Raw genomic sequence first — 16663 nt, forward strand, 5'->3', positions numbered from 1 at the left:
CAAATTATTGATATTTGAAACCTCAGAACTCTGTAACAAACATTAATAATAAAATATTTCCTTCTCCCATGTCTTTGTCTCTGGTTGAGACTGCCAGTAGACGGGGGGCAGTGTGGCATGTGGCTTTTGAGAATGACTCTAGGCCACTTCTTGGGGCTTGTGGACCTTTCTGGGTGCAGGCACAGCCAACTCATAGCCTCTGTGCAATGGAACCAGCAATGGGACTTAATCAGCCAAAAGCCCAGTCCCCCCAGAAATGGCCAACAAATTTTGCAGATGTGATTTTCCTCATTCTCGTGGTCATGCTTCAAATCTGTCAGATGACTCAGAAGCATAAATGTCCTTGTTTTTCTCCATCTGTTGTACTGAACGTAGAGCACCCAGCCTAGAAAAAAAACATGCTGACCTCTACAGATAAGAGAAACCCATGCCAATCCCGGTGGCTTCCCTTTAATCCCCGTGAACCTGACATCCAGAAGCAGTGAATAACCAGACAGAAGAACGATACAGCATGTAAACCTTTTTACTTCATCTGAAATCCTAAGACTGGAGAAGCTGCCAGTCTGGTGCAAGATGTTTTGGGGCAGATGTGGCTCCATCTGTCAGCCACCGATACCCCAAATTGGCAATTACAGTTTGGGACATCAACCCACAGAGATGCTTAGCCCTTTGGGGTCACTGAGAATGGGAAGAGGCCAGAAAGGCCTACTAGGAATTTGGTAGGAGTCCTCCAAAGTGCTAGAACCGGGGGTGTTGGGGACATAAAATTTGTGTTTGGGTAAGAAGGGAGTGTTTCAGGGGCACAATGTGATCCGAGACCCCTCGCTCCACACCAAGAACCAGGGGTGAACACTCTCCCCTTTGAACGAGGCTGCTGAGAAAATGAAGATCAAGGCCTTCCTATCGACATCAAAAAACGCCACCTGACCCCTCTCATAGTCCAGGGTGATCCGGACCCTTCTAGGGACCTGGATTTGGGATAAAGGTGTGCGCTCAAAGGAGGTGAGGGCCCAAAACTGGCCCTCACACAGACCCATAGACCACAGTTCAATCTCAGGGCTCACAGTGGTTTCTTCTCGCCTCTTCAAAGACTCCCTGGCCACACCAACAGCCCAGGAGCCTTTGGGTGTCACCTCCACCTCCCAGCAGCATCTCCCTGACGTGATGCCCTCGCAGCCTAGCACAGAGGGATCGGGGCCAAATCCCTCATCGGATGCATCCTGCTGGGCATCTTCCCACCTCACACTCCTCCTGTCCTCCGACACGGCGAGCTGGGGGTGAGCCGTGGCTGGATCCAGGGTCACATTCACTGAAAAAAGAAACCAAAACATTTCCCCATGGCCCCAGGCTCTGCCTTGCTGCTGGGGCTGAGCGGGGAGGTCCTGCAGCATCATTCACCCCATCCCTTGGGATGCTCTACCCCTTTCTGATGTTGGTTGCTTTCCCTATTCCGCAGGACCCAGGTAAATATCAGAAGATGCTTCCCAATGAGTAGGAGAGCAAACCCCAAGCACAGGAGACTTTTTGGCTCAAAAAAAATGCCAAACTGGGCATTTGGTCCCTGAACATACAGACATGATGAACAGAGTTGACCTTCATGTAGCTTAGCATTGAGAGAAATCAATCGATCAACACCTCGTGGTGAGGATTCCCTGACTCCTTATGATGTTTCCCCCCGTCCCTCTCATTTTGTCGTTCAGACACAGAGGCATCTTCCCCAAATGAGCCTCCAACTCATGGCCCATCCCATGCTGGGCTCAGCCTTCCCTAGGGTTTTCCCACTCGCTCAGCTCCAGGAGACTCGGACTTACTCTTTTCAGGCAGCTCAAACATCAGGATGTCTAAAACAGAAGGGAGAAAGAGAGACATTATCTATTTGATATAACATGCTGGTATCAGTGTGAATATGAAAGCAGAGAGGTTGTTCTGCCCTGCTCAGATCACACCTTGTGTGAGATGTCTGCAGGGAGATGGAAGAAATGTGGTACACAATCCAAGAAGACCAAAAGAAAATGAGAAAAGTTTAGGATTAGGACTAATTCATATGCTATTTCCTCAACCAGGGATTTCAAAATCATTTTAAGAGCAGGTTGCCCCCAAAGAAGTGACAACCCACTACTCACCACATGCTTGGGAGTAGAGTTGGCTGGAAGCTAAAATTAATTGTTAATTTGCGTTGATTTTCAGCTACAGCTTTCTAAAATCAAAGTGGGAAGGAGAGTTGAGTCTGTGCATGTGAGAAGATGCTGATGTTCACACTATAAATGCAATCCACATCCCTTGGATGTCCTTGCCAGGGACCAGGACCCCCTTCCCTGGCTGTGCGCTCTGTTTTTTTTGAAGCATTCCTCCCAGCACAGAGGCAGTTTTAGGTGGGTATCTCAGCATAGATCCACATCACAGTGCAGGTGGAGCCAGCTGGATCTCACATTTCTCACTTGGAAAAGGTTGGGCAACTCTACAAAGGCAGGCAGGCTGGATTCCTGTGATAGAAGCAGCCTGAAGAGCACCTGTTGTTTGCCCAACCAGTGTTTCATCTCCAAAAAGTCCATCACAATTCGCCCCACCGATTCCAATAAATATGATTTAAGCTCTAAACGGATGCAATTTGTGCTCCCACAGACATTGCTCCATCTCCCCATCCCCACCGATGCTCAATACCTTTGAAGTTCCTCAGAGTCTCCTCTAGAGCAATATTTTTCTCCCTGAAGTGACTGATTTTGATTTCCAGCTCTGGAAGAAGCAACGTGGGCTGCTGGAAGTTTTCCTTTCCAAACCTAGATGAAGAGGGAGAGGAAGGAGAGGTCAGGATGCATCTCTGAGAGACACCAGGAAATATTTTGTGCACACCTATAGCTCAGAGAAGCTGGTGCAGGCTTTAATAAACACATTGTATATTCTGTGATGGGTAGTGACATCTCAGCTCCCAACCACAGCCCATGAAACCAAACCTGTGCCTGTCCTGCTCAACACAAGGTCCAACCTCTTCCCCAGCTCAGGGGGTGGGAGAAGAAGCTCAGAAAACCCCATCCATACCTGCTCAAGGTGCCTCTGATGTCCTGGAAGAGAGAGAAGGGATAAGAAAATCAGGGAATGCATCTTGGCAGCAAAATATTAATGAAACCCTGGCAGCTTTGGAGCAAGCACAACTGGGTTTAGCAGCATCATGGGTCAATACGCAGAGCCAGGTTGTGTTAGCCAAGCTCTATTTAATAGTTCCTCACCTGCAGAAATTTACTTGCTGGCTCCTGGCACTTCTCCTCCATCTCCTGGATCAGGGTATCCAGGTGCGAGATCTCCTTCGTCAGGTTGGTGATGTTTTCTTCCTGCATTTTCTCTACGGCCCTCTCCAGCTCCGCCAGCTGAGCCAGGAGGTGACGTGCCTGGTCCTCCAGGAAGAGACGCAGCCCTTCAAAGGTGCTCAAAACCTTCTGCCTCTCAGCCTCGGTCTTCTCCTGTGAGGAGGGGACACAAAAGGTGGGTGTAGAATGAGGCAGCAAAGTCCTGCACTGACCATTAAACACACACCTAGAAAGGGTCAGTGCCCTAAGCATCCTAAAACGTGTTACAGCAGGGACATCATTATGACTTCCAACACATCCAAACGTGATTTTCCATCCAGAGCAAGCAAAGCCACTCAGAATTTGCTTGGCATTCAGCAAATGAACCCCTTTCAGGGCTCCAGATTCTGCTTTCTATATTTTTTTCCCCTAAAATCCAGGGGGAAAAAAGGGGTCAGGAAGCATTTGGCTTGGTACATGGAGAGAGACCCCATACCCAATGCTCAGCAGGATGATTATCCATGCAGCATCTCATCTAAAACCAAAAGGAGATATCCAGACTCCATCCCTGATCAAAATAAATAAATAAATAAATAGATACTTACTAAATACTCCCAGTTTCTCCTCATTTCAGCCTCTCGAAAGCCCAGGAGCCTGTCTCTGTCTTCCTTCAGTGTTTGCAGATGGGCTTGGATTTGTCCCTGAGGGAAAAAAAAAAACAAGACCCCACGTCTTTGGAGAGCACAGAAAACCTAAAAAATGGACACTTGGAAGGGGGATTGAGCCTTGCTCAACTCCAGAACTTCTCCTCGTGACTCTCTTGGCCCAGAAGGATTCAAAACTGTGGGGTTGGGAATGCTTTAAATTGAGATAAATGCCACAAAGTGGAGAAAGGTTTTTTCCACCTGCTCTTTTCCTTTCTCAAGTTGATTTAACATACTGATGCAGCAGAAAAGCAGCTTTTTATTTTATTTTATTTTATTTTATTTTATTTTATTTTATTTTATTTTATTTTATTTTATTTTATTTTATTTTATTTTATTTTATTTTATTTTATTTTATTTTATTTTATTTTCTGAGACATTTTCCTGCTGATTTAGAGAGCATCACACAATCAACAGATGTCTGCTAAGCACCAGAGCTGGACAAAGGCTTGAATTTCGCAAGGGAGGAGAGGGAATGAAGACCTCACCCCTTTGGCTGCGGAATATCTTTAGATTAACTGCTCAACCAGGCTGAGAAGCGAGGCAGTGGAAACACCGGTGCGTGGTCAACGTTGTCATTTCGAAAGGGGTCAGCTCTCAAACACCCAGAAGGGGGGAGGACAACGCTTCTGCCCCCGGACTACAGCCCTGGGTGGGGGGTAGGATGATTTGCAGCCCCGTGGTAAGGTGCTGAGAGGGAACATCACACCCTGACAGTGCTGATTCATCTCTTAGTGCGTATCTAGGTGGAAAAAATAAACCTTTACCTTGTATTCCTGGACAGCCTCCTGCACAGGAAGCATGGTGTGAGCCCGGTGCAGCCGGGACTCCCGGCAGATCACGCAGATGAAGGTTTCGTCGTCTTTGCAGAAAACGTTCAGAGGCTCCCGGTGCCTCTCGCATCCTTCCTCCTCCACCACATCCCCTCTGGCAGCCTGCAAACTCAACCTCTTGGCTATTTCGAGGACCCTCGCCAGCTCCCGGCTGGGACGAAAGCTTCTCTCCGGGGCCGTCTCTTTGCACTGCGGGCAGGAGAAATTCGCCGTGGACCACTCCCAGCAGCGGGTGATGCACGCCCGGCAGAAATTGTGACCGCAGTGGATGGAGACGGGGTCTCGGAAATATTCCAGGCAGATTGGGCAGGAGGCTTCGCTGGGGAGCTTGGGGACAGGGCTCGGTGCAGCCATGGGGCCCCTGCTGCAAACCAGCACCAACTTTCATTTTCCTCCGCGCGAGGGAAAGGCGTTTCCCTTCCCATCACCCCAGTGCTCGGGGTGGGCAGAGCTAGAGATGATCCTGGGGTGGGACCGGGGAGAGGAGGTGATGCCCAAAATACCTGCATGGGTGCCCTGGTACCCGTGGGTTGGATCTACATACATCAGGGATCTTCCTCTGGGATGGGGAAAGGGATCCCTGCCAAAAATCGGGGCAAGACCCACATCCTGGATGAGCTGGGGATGGGAGCAAGGAGGATTTAGGGAGAGGGCTTGGCTTGGAAAAAAAAATGGAGAAGGACATCCTTGGAAAAGGTGGAGAAGGTTTGGGAAGGTTGGGAAAGCAATGGTGGAGGCACACGTGGAGCCAGCATCGGTTCAGCAGCAAACAGCACCCTATTTTATTATTTTATTTTATTTTACTTTATTTCATTTTATTTTATTTCACTTTATTTCATTTTACTTTATTTTTTTTTACATTTGAACCATCCTCTGCAGCTGACCCATCCCATAGCTTTGGCCACCACCATCCTGCCCTCTCCACCTCTGCAGAACCAGATGCCAAACACCCTGAAAACAAACCATTTTCCCCCTCACAGACCCATTTTTCAGCCCAATCAGCTTCCTCATGTGGCTGATCACAGGAAAAAGCACACCCTTTTCCTGGCCTGCATTTATATTTAACCCTTAAACTACAACCTAAGAGACTGAAGAAAGGAGGCAGGAGCTAAAGCAATGCGAAGAAAAGGGAAAACTGAAGCAGGGCAACTTGTGCCTGACAGCAATTTTGGGGTTGCCCCTTGAATTCCTTCCCCCACTTCCCTAATTGATGGCTTGAAGCAATTAAGCAGAAGCCCATGATAAAAGCTTTGATTACTAATTTTCTAGCTGCCCTCGCAGAGAGACATTCAACAAATGTTCCTCTTTCAAAAAAAAGAGCCTCCAGCTCCCTCATGAGACCACACTCGCTCACAGCTCTGCTGCTTACAATGAGCTCAGGGCTCATTTGCAGAGGGGCGTAATTATTTTAACCTGTAGAGAGCAGTACTAGAAGGCTTTGGTTGCAAGAAAACAAATAAAAACACACCAAGCCTTCTTTTAGCAGCTGGGTTGGGTTATCTGAAGGCAAGCTAAGCCTCTGGGGAGCTTTACCCTAAGGTTTAGCGTTGACATTAAGGGAAATTAATACATCAAAGTGCCCCATGACTCCCTTTTCTGTGACTTATTGCTGTTTAACATCAAGTTCAACATCACTTTGACATGGTAAATGATGCTTCACCCACTCCTCAGCCTCTCCCTAGTGGGTTCTGGGTGCTCCCTCACCCACCTTTTCCCTAAAATGATGGGTTCAAACACCTCTAAAACACATATTTTCTCCATACTGGAATAAGCAGCTCCAAATCTCTGCTAATTTTTCTTAGGGGATAAAAATCTCTTTGCAAAGGCATTGGAATCATGAAGGCAGCCCATGGGGCGTAGGGATCAGCAGGTCCACAACCATGCATGGGTTCTCCTCTACAGCAGCTTGCAAAAATGCTAAAAGCCTAAAAACTGAGCTTAAATAGAGTCCCTGTGCCATGGGCTAGGTGGGGGGCTCAGGTGGAGGCTGCTCAGGGCCATTAATGCTCATTAGTGCCCCCAGGGCTTGGCAAAATCAAGTGACATGGCTGGATTTGGAGAAGCAGTGATGCTTTTCCAGGTGCACCAAGCTCTGCTTCAAGCCCCAAACAGGCACAGCAAAAAGCAAAAAAATGCTGCAGGTGGTTGCTCCGAGGTTATGGTGATTATGCAGCTCATGTAGGTAATTGGGGAGGAAACGTGGCTTGTGCCAGGAAGGAAAGAGGTAATGAGGCTGTTGGCATTCATGGGCCAGCAGGAGGAAGCAGAGCAGGAGAGAAAAGAGTGCCCTCAATGCAAATCCCAGCATCAGTTCCTCTGCACGTCTCATTCCCTAATAAATCAACCCTTAACGCCAGATGAACACCCCTCCTAATAAAATAAAATAAAATAAAATAAAATAAAAAATAAAATAAAATAAAATAAAATAAAATAAAATAAAATAAAATAAAATAAAATAAAATAAAATAAAAAATAAAATAAAATAAAATAAAATAAAATAAAATAAAATAAAATAAAATAAAAAATAAAAATAAAATAAAATAAAATAAAATAAAATAAAATAAAATAAAATAAAATAAAATAAATGTATAAAATAAAATAAAATAAAATATAAAAAATAAAAGGCTTTGAATATGAAACCGTACCACCAGTTTCATTCTGAGTGCTCACAGGCGCGGAAATCTGCACCAGAAAATCATGATGCCCCCCTGCAAAAAACCTGCAAACCAAAAACCACAGATGTGTTATTTATTTACTGATGTTTTTAGAAAATGTGTTGCTTCGTTAGCCAGCATCGTCCCCATGCAAATACACCCTGTTCGTTCGGGCACAAAAAGGGCTTTGGACTGGTAGAAGCTATTCCATGGACCACAGGTCAGTGGTCTGTGGGATTGAGTGAATTTGGGGATTTTTATCTAATGGGATGGAGAATGATGTTCTTGTCCCTCCAGGACAGCTGCAGAAAGATGATGGAGAGGACATTTGTCGCTTTGGCATCTTTATAGTGAATTTTGGCATTATTATGGCAAATTTTGGATGAAGTTTTGGATTCAGGGCTGGCTGCTACAGCCCGAGGCTTTGCAGGAAAACAAAAACCTGCTTGTTCGTGTGATAAGATGTGATGGTGATGTGACATGCGATTGATTTATGTGATAGATGTGATATTTCAGCCTAAACAACCTACTTGTTCAACACTGCTGAAATATCACATCTCCCCCCAAAAACGTGGTGGGAAAAGGCTGAAGGAAGCTTTTCTGCAGCCAGCTGAAGGAGAAACCATCCCTGAGCAGACAGATGATGGATATGGCTTGTCGTGGAGTTATTTCACTTACAGGGCAAAAGGAAATCCCCTCCTTTCCTCAAGCTCAGGCAAGCCTGGAGGAAAAGGGAAGATAAAAATAAACGGCTGAGTGGTAATTGCTTGTCACTTGACTCCGGGCTTAGCACTGAGCCGTGAAAGAAACAGCCTCCTGTTTAAAAGGAGAAGCGAAAGCAGCAATAAAAGAATTATAGCCGCACGTACACACGCATGAACACAAATAAGACAGTGGTGAAGCCAGCAGTTAGGCATGCAAAATAAGAAAACGAGCAGCAAAGGATGTGTTTGGTGGTTTAGCATGAAGAAGGGAGCCTTATCACGCTTTTTTCCCCGTGCCCTTCAATTAATTAATCCCTTAAGAGTGCATTTATTAATGAGGAATGAGACCAGGCTGGTTTCTGGGTGCTGGACCATGGGGAGACTTGGCGTAGGGGTTACTCCTCTGCTTCCCTGGATATTTATTTTTTTTTGGGGGGTGTTATAAAGAAGCTGCAGGTGGATCTGTACCGAGCCAGGAAGTTATTGAGGATGTTTATTTTCAATCTGGTCTTTTTGAAACCCACCGGGTCCCCCTTGGGGAAGGGGGATTCTCCCTTCCCCTCCGCTCCCCCTCGGAGAAAGGGGGATCTCTGCAGCCTCTCAGCACAGCCTTTTGCCCGCAGAAAACCTGATCATCCCCGTGATGAAGCTCTCAGCTCCCTTTCACCTCCCTCGGGGCCCCAGGCACCTGCAGGAAGGGGAGCAGCCAACGGCGAGACCAAGCGGGGCGGAAAACGAAAGCTGCCCCGTCATCTTCGCCACCGAGAAGACCATGGCTGAAGACATCCCCGCCGAAAGCTTCCAGGACGAAGCCTCCTGCTCCATCTGCCTGGGCTTCTTCCAAGACCCCGTCTCCATCCACTGCGGCCACAACTTCTGCCGGGCGTGCATCACCCGCTGCTGGGAGGAAGAGGAGGCGAATTTCACCTGCCCGCGGTGCAAAGAGACGGCCCCGGAGAGAAACCTGAGACCCAACCGGGAGCTGGCGAAAATCATCGAGATAGCCAAGAGGCTGAGCCTGCAGGCAGCCAAAGGAGGGGCAGGGGGGGAGAGGCTGTGCGAGAAGCACCAGGAGGCTCTGAAACTCTTCTGCGAGGAGGACCAGACCCCCATCTGCCTGGTCTGCAGGGAGTCCCAGGCGCATCGCGCCCACCCCGTGGTCCCCATCGAGGAGGCTGCAGAGGAGCACAAGGTAGGAGGGCTCCGGAGGGTGGGGGGAAACCAGGGGAAGAGGAGGGGACCGGGTCAGGGAGCTGCCCTGAGAAATGCTTTTAAATGTTTGCGTTTCCACCCCTTTCGATCCACGGGTTGGATTACAGCCGACCTCCTCCCTGCTTGCTCCGTGCTCCCCCCTCTTTCTCTCCTGGTTATCCCAATTTTCTTGAATCTGTCATTCCCCAATCATCGTATAAATCATTCTGTAAAGGAGCCCAGAAGATATTTAATCCCACCTCCTGCTCAAAGCAGGGGCAGCTATGCTGCTTTGAACATTTGGGGTGCAGGAGATGCTTCCTGTGCAGATTAGATAGAAATGCTGATAGAAACCAGATGCTGATTTCTACCAAAAGAATCTGGTCTCAGGGTGCAAGGCAGGGTTACGTTTTGTGCTGGTTGCAGTGAAAAATGCCTTTTTTTTGTCTGCGGGTGAGGTGTAAAATTTGCTCTCACCACATACAGGTGATGCATCCCCAGTCTCACCGCCCAGGGGTGGTGGAGGATATGGTTTTGCCACCCTAAGCTGGTTTGAAAATTGGGCATGGGGCATTGCCCAGGCTGCAAGGTTGGGGATAAAAACATATTCCTTAGCATCAGATGTGAGCAAATACCCTGAGCTTACATTTTGGGTCAGTGCTGAACCTGAGGAGATGCCAGCAGGGTCTCCCCAGTCATTTGAAGCTCTTTGTCCTTTGTCTGAGTATTTCCTTTTCTAATCTGTGCCAAAAAATTCACTGTAGTTTTGGGAGAAAGCGGCTCATTCTGTCTGCCCACCTCCCTTTCTCTGCCAGAAATGAGGGTTTACTAATTACCAGAGCCAGATTGCCATATTATTAAGCAGGGCAGAGTGAATTTGTAGGAGATAAGCTGGGTTAGGTGGGATGAAAGCAGGGGGATGGACCAGCTGGGGGAAGAAAATGCACCATCAAAATCTTTCTTCTCTACTCAGGAGAAATTCCAGGCTCACATGCAGATCCTGAAGGACAGGAGAGAAAAACTGCTGGGGCTGAAAATGGCTGAGGAAGGGAGAAGCCTGAATTTCCTCGTAAGTGTCCATCCCTACATATGGACCGGTACCATATGTAGTTAATTGCTACTTCTATTCCCCCATGCCTCCTGGCTCTTTCAGCATCTTATCTGGCTGTGATCATGTGTTGGATTTGGCCAGGTTATTGCTGAGATTTTTCTTCCTCAGTTTGCTCACAAGTGGGGCACATTCCCAGGTTCTCCTTATTTATATATGTAGAAAAGGGAATCACCCAACTGCTTCTTTCTTGCCATGATCTCCCTTTCCCTGACATCTCTGTTTATGGTGTTGGTGCGTATCTTTCCCTGCTGTTCAAAGGTCTGCAGCATTTTAGGATCAAAGATTACAGTCCATGGGAAATGCTCTCTGACAGCACCTTCAAGCCTAGAAATGCCAATGAAAAAAAAAAAAAAAAAGAAAAAAAAAAAGTCTAAAATATTACACATTGCTCTGCAATACTCATTGGAATTTATGAATTTATGGCCACGTTGCACCTAAAGTCAACACATTAAATCTGCTCTGTTGCAATTTCCCCCAAGCAATTTCTCCCTGCCTCTCCCTTGTGTGCATTCGTTGTAGGAAAGGGTAGAAGAGGAGAGGCAGAAGGTCGTGGCCGAAATCAAGGAGCTGCATCAGTTCGTGGAGCGACAGGAGCAGCTCCTCCTGGGCCAGCTAGCCAAGCTGGACCAGGAGATCGTGAGGAGGCAGGAGGAGAACATCGCCAAGCTCTTGGGGGAGATCTCCTCCGTGGGTGAGCAGATCCGTGAGCTGGAAGAGAAGTGTCAGCAGCCAGCATATGAACTCCTACAGGTGAGAACCCCAGGGAAAACTCCTGGCCTTGAACATCACCGGTGTCACCAGCCCAGGAGGCAAATTCATCCTAAATGCTCCTTTAAAACTATTATCCTTCAAAGCTATTAAAAAAATGAAATACACTTATTTTCTTCAATGGCCCAGCTGTCCTTTTGAACATGTTAAACCAAGCCCAATTTATTTAAATCACTATTTAATGATGATGAGTACGGGACTCATCCATCTGATGGTACACGTCTACATCCAGAAAGATTGCCTAAATCCCAACAATACATAGTGGAGAAACAAAAAGCAGTGCCTAGCTGTGGCTCATCTCCTCCTTAAGTAGTCATCAAACCACGCACCTCAGCCCACCTGCAGGCTCTGTTTTACTCCTGCTTTCAAATATTTGGCTATGCCAAAGCAGTAGTGTGCATTAGCAATAGTAACACCCATGCCCAAAGAGTAGGGACACGAAGGGTGATGGCAGATAACTACAAGGTGCAGCTCATTAAGTGGTGCTGCCGTGACCTTGCCAAACCCCGCAGCAGATCTATAAACACCGTGCAGGCAATGCAGTATTATTTTAGACCCGTAATTTTAGAGTGGTTGCCTGAGGTCACCCCACGGCAGCCTTTTGTTGTTTATTGGCAGGTTGACGTTGCTCTGTCCTAATGCTCCTTCTCTCATCCTTCCCTTGTAGGACAGCAGGAACATCCTGAGCAGGTTTGTGGCTTCTCCCACACGTTATTATGATGTTAATGCTTATTTCTACGGTGGTGACAGTGATGGACTCCAAAATCCCAGTCCAATATGAGCCCCATGTGCTAGTGACTGCTTAGACATAAAGCTAGGACACTGCAAAAAGTGCCCTGGTCCCGGTAGGATGCTGAAGACCAAGAAAAACTGTCTGATACCCATCATAAATTACAACCCAGCAGCTAAAATACTGGATGTTTAAACACCAAGGGGTCTGTTTGGGTGGAAGGGGAACTTCAATATGAATTTCCACCTCTTCGTGAATAATATTCTTTGGGCATAGATCAAGAAAGTGGGTTGTTTTAAAGGTAAAAGCAGGCAAGAAAAGGCATCTATTATTGCCTGTATTTCCCTTGTAAAGCATTGCTGGTTATGATAGAAGTTCTTCATTGCTTGGTGTTTGGGACAAAATAGTGCTCTGGGTCAGCAGATGCTTATGGGGAGTTCATTAATGACAACCCTAGTACCCATCCTTTGCTCCAGCCCCACTATAATTTCTTTATAAGAAAACCTAGTTGAAAATCAGAAATTCTCATGAAAATTACGAGAAAAGGCAGTGTTATGAGCCAGCTTTTTTTCCTTCCAGGCTTGAGAAAGAGAGCGCCCAGAAGCCACTGGAGGCATCGCCTGAGCTGGCCGAGGCACCCACCAGTCTTCCCCAGAAGAACATTGCCCTCAAGGAGATGCTGATGAAATTTCAAGGTAGAGAGAAACCGGGGAGGAGAGGGCTGGAGGTTGCACCTGGGTCTGTTTGCAGTGGATTTCAGGAAGATCTCAGCTGAATAGAAGTCCTGGTGCAATGTGGCAAAGAGAAACCTCCAACATGCCCCGTGTATTAGCATAGCAAGGTGCAATTAACTCTGGCTGATTGCATGAGGGAGGATGAGTTTGCCCCCTGGCAGGACTTGGGGAGCCAGGTCAGCACTGGGATGCCTGCGGGATGTCACGTAGAGTCCTGCTCAGCAGCAGCTCTCTGAACAAGGCGAACATTGCAAACATTTCCCCGTGGAGCTGCTGGGAACACTGGTGATCTTAAAAAAAAAAGGAAGGTCAAGGGACACTGGAGGATTTGTGTATTTTTTTCAATGGCCTGGAGACTTCCAGAAAAAAAATATCCATACTTCAAAGCCTTGCTTTCCTAGATCAATTTCCCTTCGTGCACTCACATTTCTCTTCCTCCTGTCTTGCTCGTGGGCATAAAACAATTCTTCCATCACTTCAGCAAACAGGGAGAGCCCCTGGACTGGGAGCTGGAGTCAAGCCTGGGGAAAATAGGTCATTTAGGTCATTTAGGACCAAATAGGACATTAAAGTCACTATAATGGTCACTTAGGACCATGCCTCTGATGCTCTTCTTCTCTTCGTCCTCAGTAAGCCTGACGCTGGATCCGGAGACGGCGCATCCCCGGCTGGTCCTGTCCGAGGATCGCAAGCGCGTGAGGTGGGAAGACACCCGCCAGCCCGTGCCCGACAACCCCAAACGCTTCGATTCGTCTCGCTGCGTGCTGGGCTGCGAGGGTTTCAGCACGGGGAGGCACTACTGGGAGGTGGAGGTGGGCGACGGGGAAGCCTGGGCCGTTGGGGTGGCCAAGGAGTCGGTGAGGAGGAAGGGACGGATCAGCGTCAACCCCGAGGTGGGCATCTGGGCCGTGGGGCAGTGCGGGAGCCAGTACCAGGCTCTCACCTCTCCTACCAGCCCCATCTCCCTGCTCGCCGCCCCCAGGGTGATTGGGATTTACCTGGACTACGAGGCAGGGCGCGTGGCGTTTTTCGACTCCCACAACCAGGCGCCCATCTTCACCTACCCGCCGACGTCCTTTGCAGGGGAGCAAATCCTCCCCCTGCTCTGCTTGGGGAGGGGGTGCCAGTTCACCCTGTCCCCCTGACCCTTTCCATGCCTCAAGTCTCACCCTCCCAAATCTGGGGACACCGTGGGGTCTCATCACCCCGGAGATGGCTTTTGGGGGCATGAAGAAAACCTCTCTGTTGGAGAACAAGGATAGAGCTGAGACAAATCTCCAACTGATCACATATCCCTGCTGTTTTCCGGACCCTTTACTCATCTTTTTCATCCCACTGAGCATTGTGACTGAGCATAGATGCTGTGGACCAAGATGCAAAAGCCCGGAGGACTTCCTGACAGCTTCAAGTTTTCTTACCTTTCTTCCGAGAAGAAGGCAAGAATCTAATCAGTGGGTGAGATAACCTAATCAATGGAGAACGGTGGCAATTTGTGCAGTATCTCATTTAGAAATAGCTCAACAAGTCTTTGCAGGAGTGCTCCGATTGCAGATGGAGCCTAGATTGACTAGATGGCATGCAGACACATCTCCTGTACCTGCCTAAAACCAAGAGAAATAAATCCTTCCCAAGCAGAATTGGCTTCAACCTCTCATTGAGCAACGTCCTTGGGCTGAGCTGGTGCCTAAAAGCAATTTGGGGATGTAAGAAGGAGCCCAGAGGGGATGGAAGGTGCTCACGAAGCATTTCCCAGGTTCCTTACCACTGAATATACTCAGGGGTTTTGGATATCCGAAGCAATTGTACAGATGTGCCTTTGATGGTTTGAAAAGCTTTGTTTGCCTCAGCTGCTGAATGCAAACCGTGGAAAAAGTAATAAGAAACTGCCTCCTTTGCAGCCTGGTCTTGTGGTTATTTCGTCCTGGCACTTCGTGGGCATTGAGCTGGGGGTGGTGAATGGGAAAAATCCCAAAAAAACTCTACAAAATCCCCACCTGGCCAGAGCAAAGTCTCACATTGTCAACAGCCATTCCTGCATCGTGCAATAGCCACATGCTTTTCCCTAAATTCCCAAGAGTTTCAGGGCTTAAGCCATAATCCAGAGTTAAAATGAATTTCAGGAGCTTGGCCCTAAATTGCAGCAGACGATTGAAGATGTTCTTGCAGCCGCAAACCCAGGTGCATGCAAAACCCTTCTGAAAGCTGCCACGCAGCCCGTGCTAATGATGATGACGATGATGATTTTGCATGCAAAGAACAGCCATGCGTGTTTGCTTTGCCTACACAGGAGAATTGCCAGCGCGAGCAGCGTGGCCAGCACTTCTGGTCATGCAACAAGGAGGCAGCACGCCCCAGGGAGAGCACTGCAGGTGCTTGCCCCCAGCATGAGCAACACCAGACTGGTTCCCAGTTGTGCTGAGCAGGGTGCAAGGCTTTTTTGGCGTGCTGTGGGGCTTGTTTTCCCTCTAAGTATGGGTAAACCTGAGCTCCAGGCAGCTGGGAATCACCGCTGTCCACCAAAAAAAGAGCACGGGCTGATGCCTGTTACAACCTGAGGAGGTGCTGAAGAGGAGGGTGCAGGGAGGACAGGGGAAAGAGGTTAAAATAAAAGAAAAATAGGTCAAAAATGGGCTTGAATGGGTAATTCTTGCTAGGGGTGATGGAGTAGAGGGTAAAAGTTCTTATACAGCGTCCCTGGTGGTCTAGTGGTTAGGATTCGGCGCTCTCACCGCCGCGGCCCGGGTTCGATTCCCGGTCAGGGAAGAAATGTTTTCATCGATTCCTATCCTCTTGCCTTTTGGAAAGGCTGCAGAATGGGTAAAAATAAATGAAATATAAGGAAATCGCCCAAAGCAGGCGCTGTGAGATGCGGAGGGAAGTCGGGGAGGTGCAGCATATCCTGCGTTAGGTAAGGGGAGAGTGCGTTTAGGGGGGTGGGGTGGGTTTGTGGCAGCCGGTGCAAGAGCTGGGAGGAATTGGAAAGGGTCGGAAAAAATATTTGTAAGATCTTTTCTTTCAAAAAGAGGGGATAAAAAATAAAATTAAATAAAATTAAACGTAAAAAGTAAAATAAAGTAAAATTAAATAAAGTGAAATTAAATAAAGAGAAATTAAATAAAGTGAAATAAAGTGAAATAAAGTGAAATAAAATAAAATAAAATAAAATAAAATAAAATAAAATAAAATAAAATAAAATAAAATAAAATAAAATAAAATAAAATAAAATACGTATAATATTAAAAAAATAAGAAAAATTCGAGGTGTTTCTGCCCGGTTTCGAACCGGGGACCTTTCGCGTGTGAGGCGAACGTGATAACCACTACACTACAGAAACTGTCCTGCCCACCTGCCTGTCCCTGCCCGCACCCTGCCTGCATCCTGCCTCTTCCCAAATCTCTCTCTCAAAAAAAAGGAAAAATAAAAAAATAAAAAGAAAAGAAAAATAAAAAGAAAAAAGAAAAAGAAAAAAGAGAAAAAAAAAGAAAAAAAAAAGAAAAAAGAGAAAAAAAGGAAAAAGACAAAAAAATAGAAAACAATAGAAAAAAAAAATCCTCTCCCCAAAAAAAACACTTTTTAAAAGCAATTTGGCTTGCAAAAAATCAAAGTGCAAAGTGCAAAGCCTCCCGCCTTAAAGCAAAATTATTGCAAGTGAGTAGCTTGCTCAAAACAAGTTTTCTGAAAACGAGAGGATTCAAAATAAAAGTGAAACAACTCTTTTTCTGCCCTTCCCAGCACGAGGCGGAGCCCAGCTTTGGGGAAAACTCCCTTAAATCAACCATTTGCGGTCCGAAATCACGCAGCACCGGGGGATTTTCGGTCTCAGGGGGAAATGGGCGTTTCTTGGGGGAAAATAACTGAAAAAAAATAATTAAAACGTACGTGTCAGGAGTGGGATTTGAACCCACGCCTCCATTCGGAGACCAGAATACCCAACTGCGGGAAGGCAGAGCCTT

The 16663-nt window shown here is 47.2% G+C and overlaps 2 protein-coding genes across 2 annotated transcripts; one reads left to right on the forward strand and one right to left on the reverse strand.

Moving 5' to 3' along the window:
- Positions 1-385: 385 nt before the first annotated feature.
- On the reverse strand, positions 386-6165 carry LOC309889157 (zinc finger protein RFP-like). The gene is made up of 7 exons (XM_082781896.1): positions 4753-6165; positions 3887-3982; positions 3225-3455; positions 3037-3059; positions 2662-2777; positions 1812-1841; positions 386-1309 (listed from the first exon to the last, which is right to left on the reverse strand). Exons 1-7 carry the CDS (start codon positions 5170-5172, stop codon positions 795-797), a joined length of 1431 nt encoding a protein of 476 aa, XP_082638022.1. The 5' UTR covers positions 5173-6165; the 3' UTR covers positions 386-794.
- A 1994-nt stretch (positions 6166-8159) lies between these two features.
- On the forward strand, positions 8160-14573 carry LOC309889152 (E3 ubiquitin-protein ligase TRIM39-like). Its single transcript, XM_082781887.1, has 6 exons — positions 8160-9368; positions 10341-10436; positions 10998-11228; positions 11914-11936; positions 12556-12671; positions 13341-14573. The coding sequence occupies exons 1-6, from the start codon at positions 8820-8822 to the stop codon at positions 13853-13855; spliced, it is 1530 nt and encodes a 509-aa protein (XP_082638013.1). The 5' UTR covers positions 8160-8819; the 3' UTR covers positions 13856-14573.
- Positions 14574-16663: the final 2090 nt, after the last annotated feature.

This window comes from Aythya marila, assembly GCF_965140915.1.
Source record: "Aythya marila genome assembly, chromosome: 33".
Classification (NCBI taxonomy): domain Eukaryota; kingdom Metazoa; phylum Chordata; class Aves; order Anseriformes; family Anatidae; genus Aythya; species Aythya marila.

Bases quoted from the DNA above. Each gene is read 5' to 3' on its own strand.
- LOC309889157 (XM_082781896.1), bottom strand. From the start codon at position 5,172: ATGGCTGCACCGAGCCCTGTCCCCAAGCTCCCCAGCGAAGCCTCCTGC. The intron at 3,456-3,886 runs GTAAGTATCTAT...CCCTCCTCACAG, and splicing joins GGAGAAACTGGGAGTATTTA to GAGAAGACCGAGGCTGAGAG. The intron at 2,778-3,036 runs GTATGGATGGGG...CTCTTCATCTAG, and splicing joins ATCAGAGGCACCTTGAGCAG to GTTTGGAAAGGAAAACTTCC.
- LOC309889152 (XM_082781887.1), top strand. From the start codon at position 8,820: ATGAAGCTCTCAGCTCCCTTTCACCTCCCTCGGGGCCCCAGGCACCTG. The intron at 9,369-10,340 runs GTAGGAGGGCTC...TTCTCTACTCAG, and splicing joins AGGCTGCAGAGGAGCACAAG to GAGAAATTCCAGGCTCACAT. The intron at 10,437-10,997 runs GTAAGTGTCCAT...CATTCGTTGTAG, and splicing joins GGAGAAGCCTGAATTTCCTC to GAAAGGGTAGAAGAGGAGAG.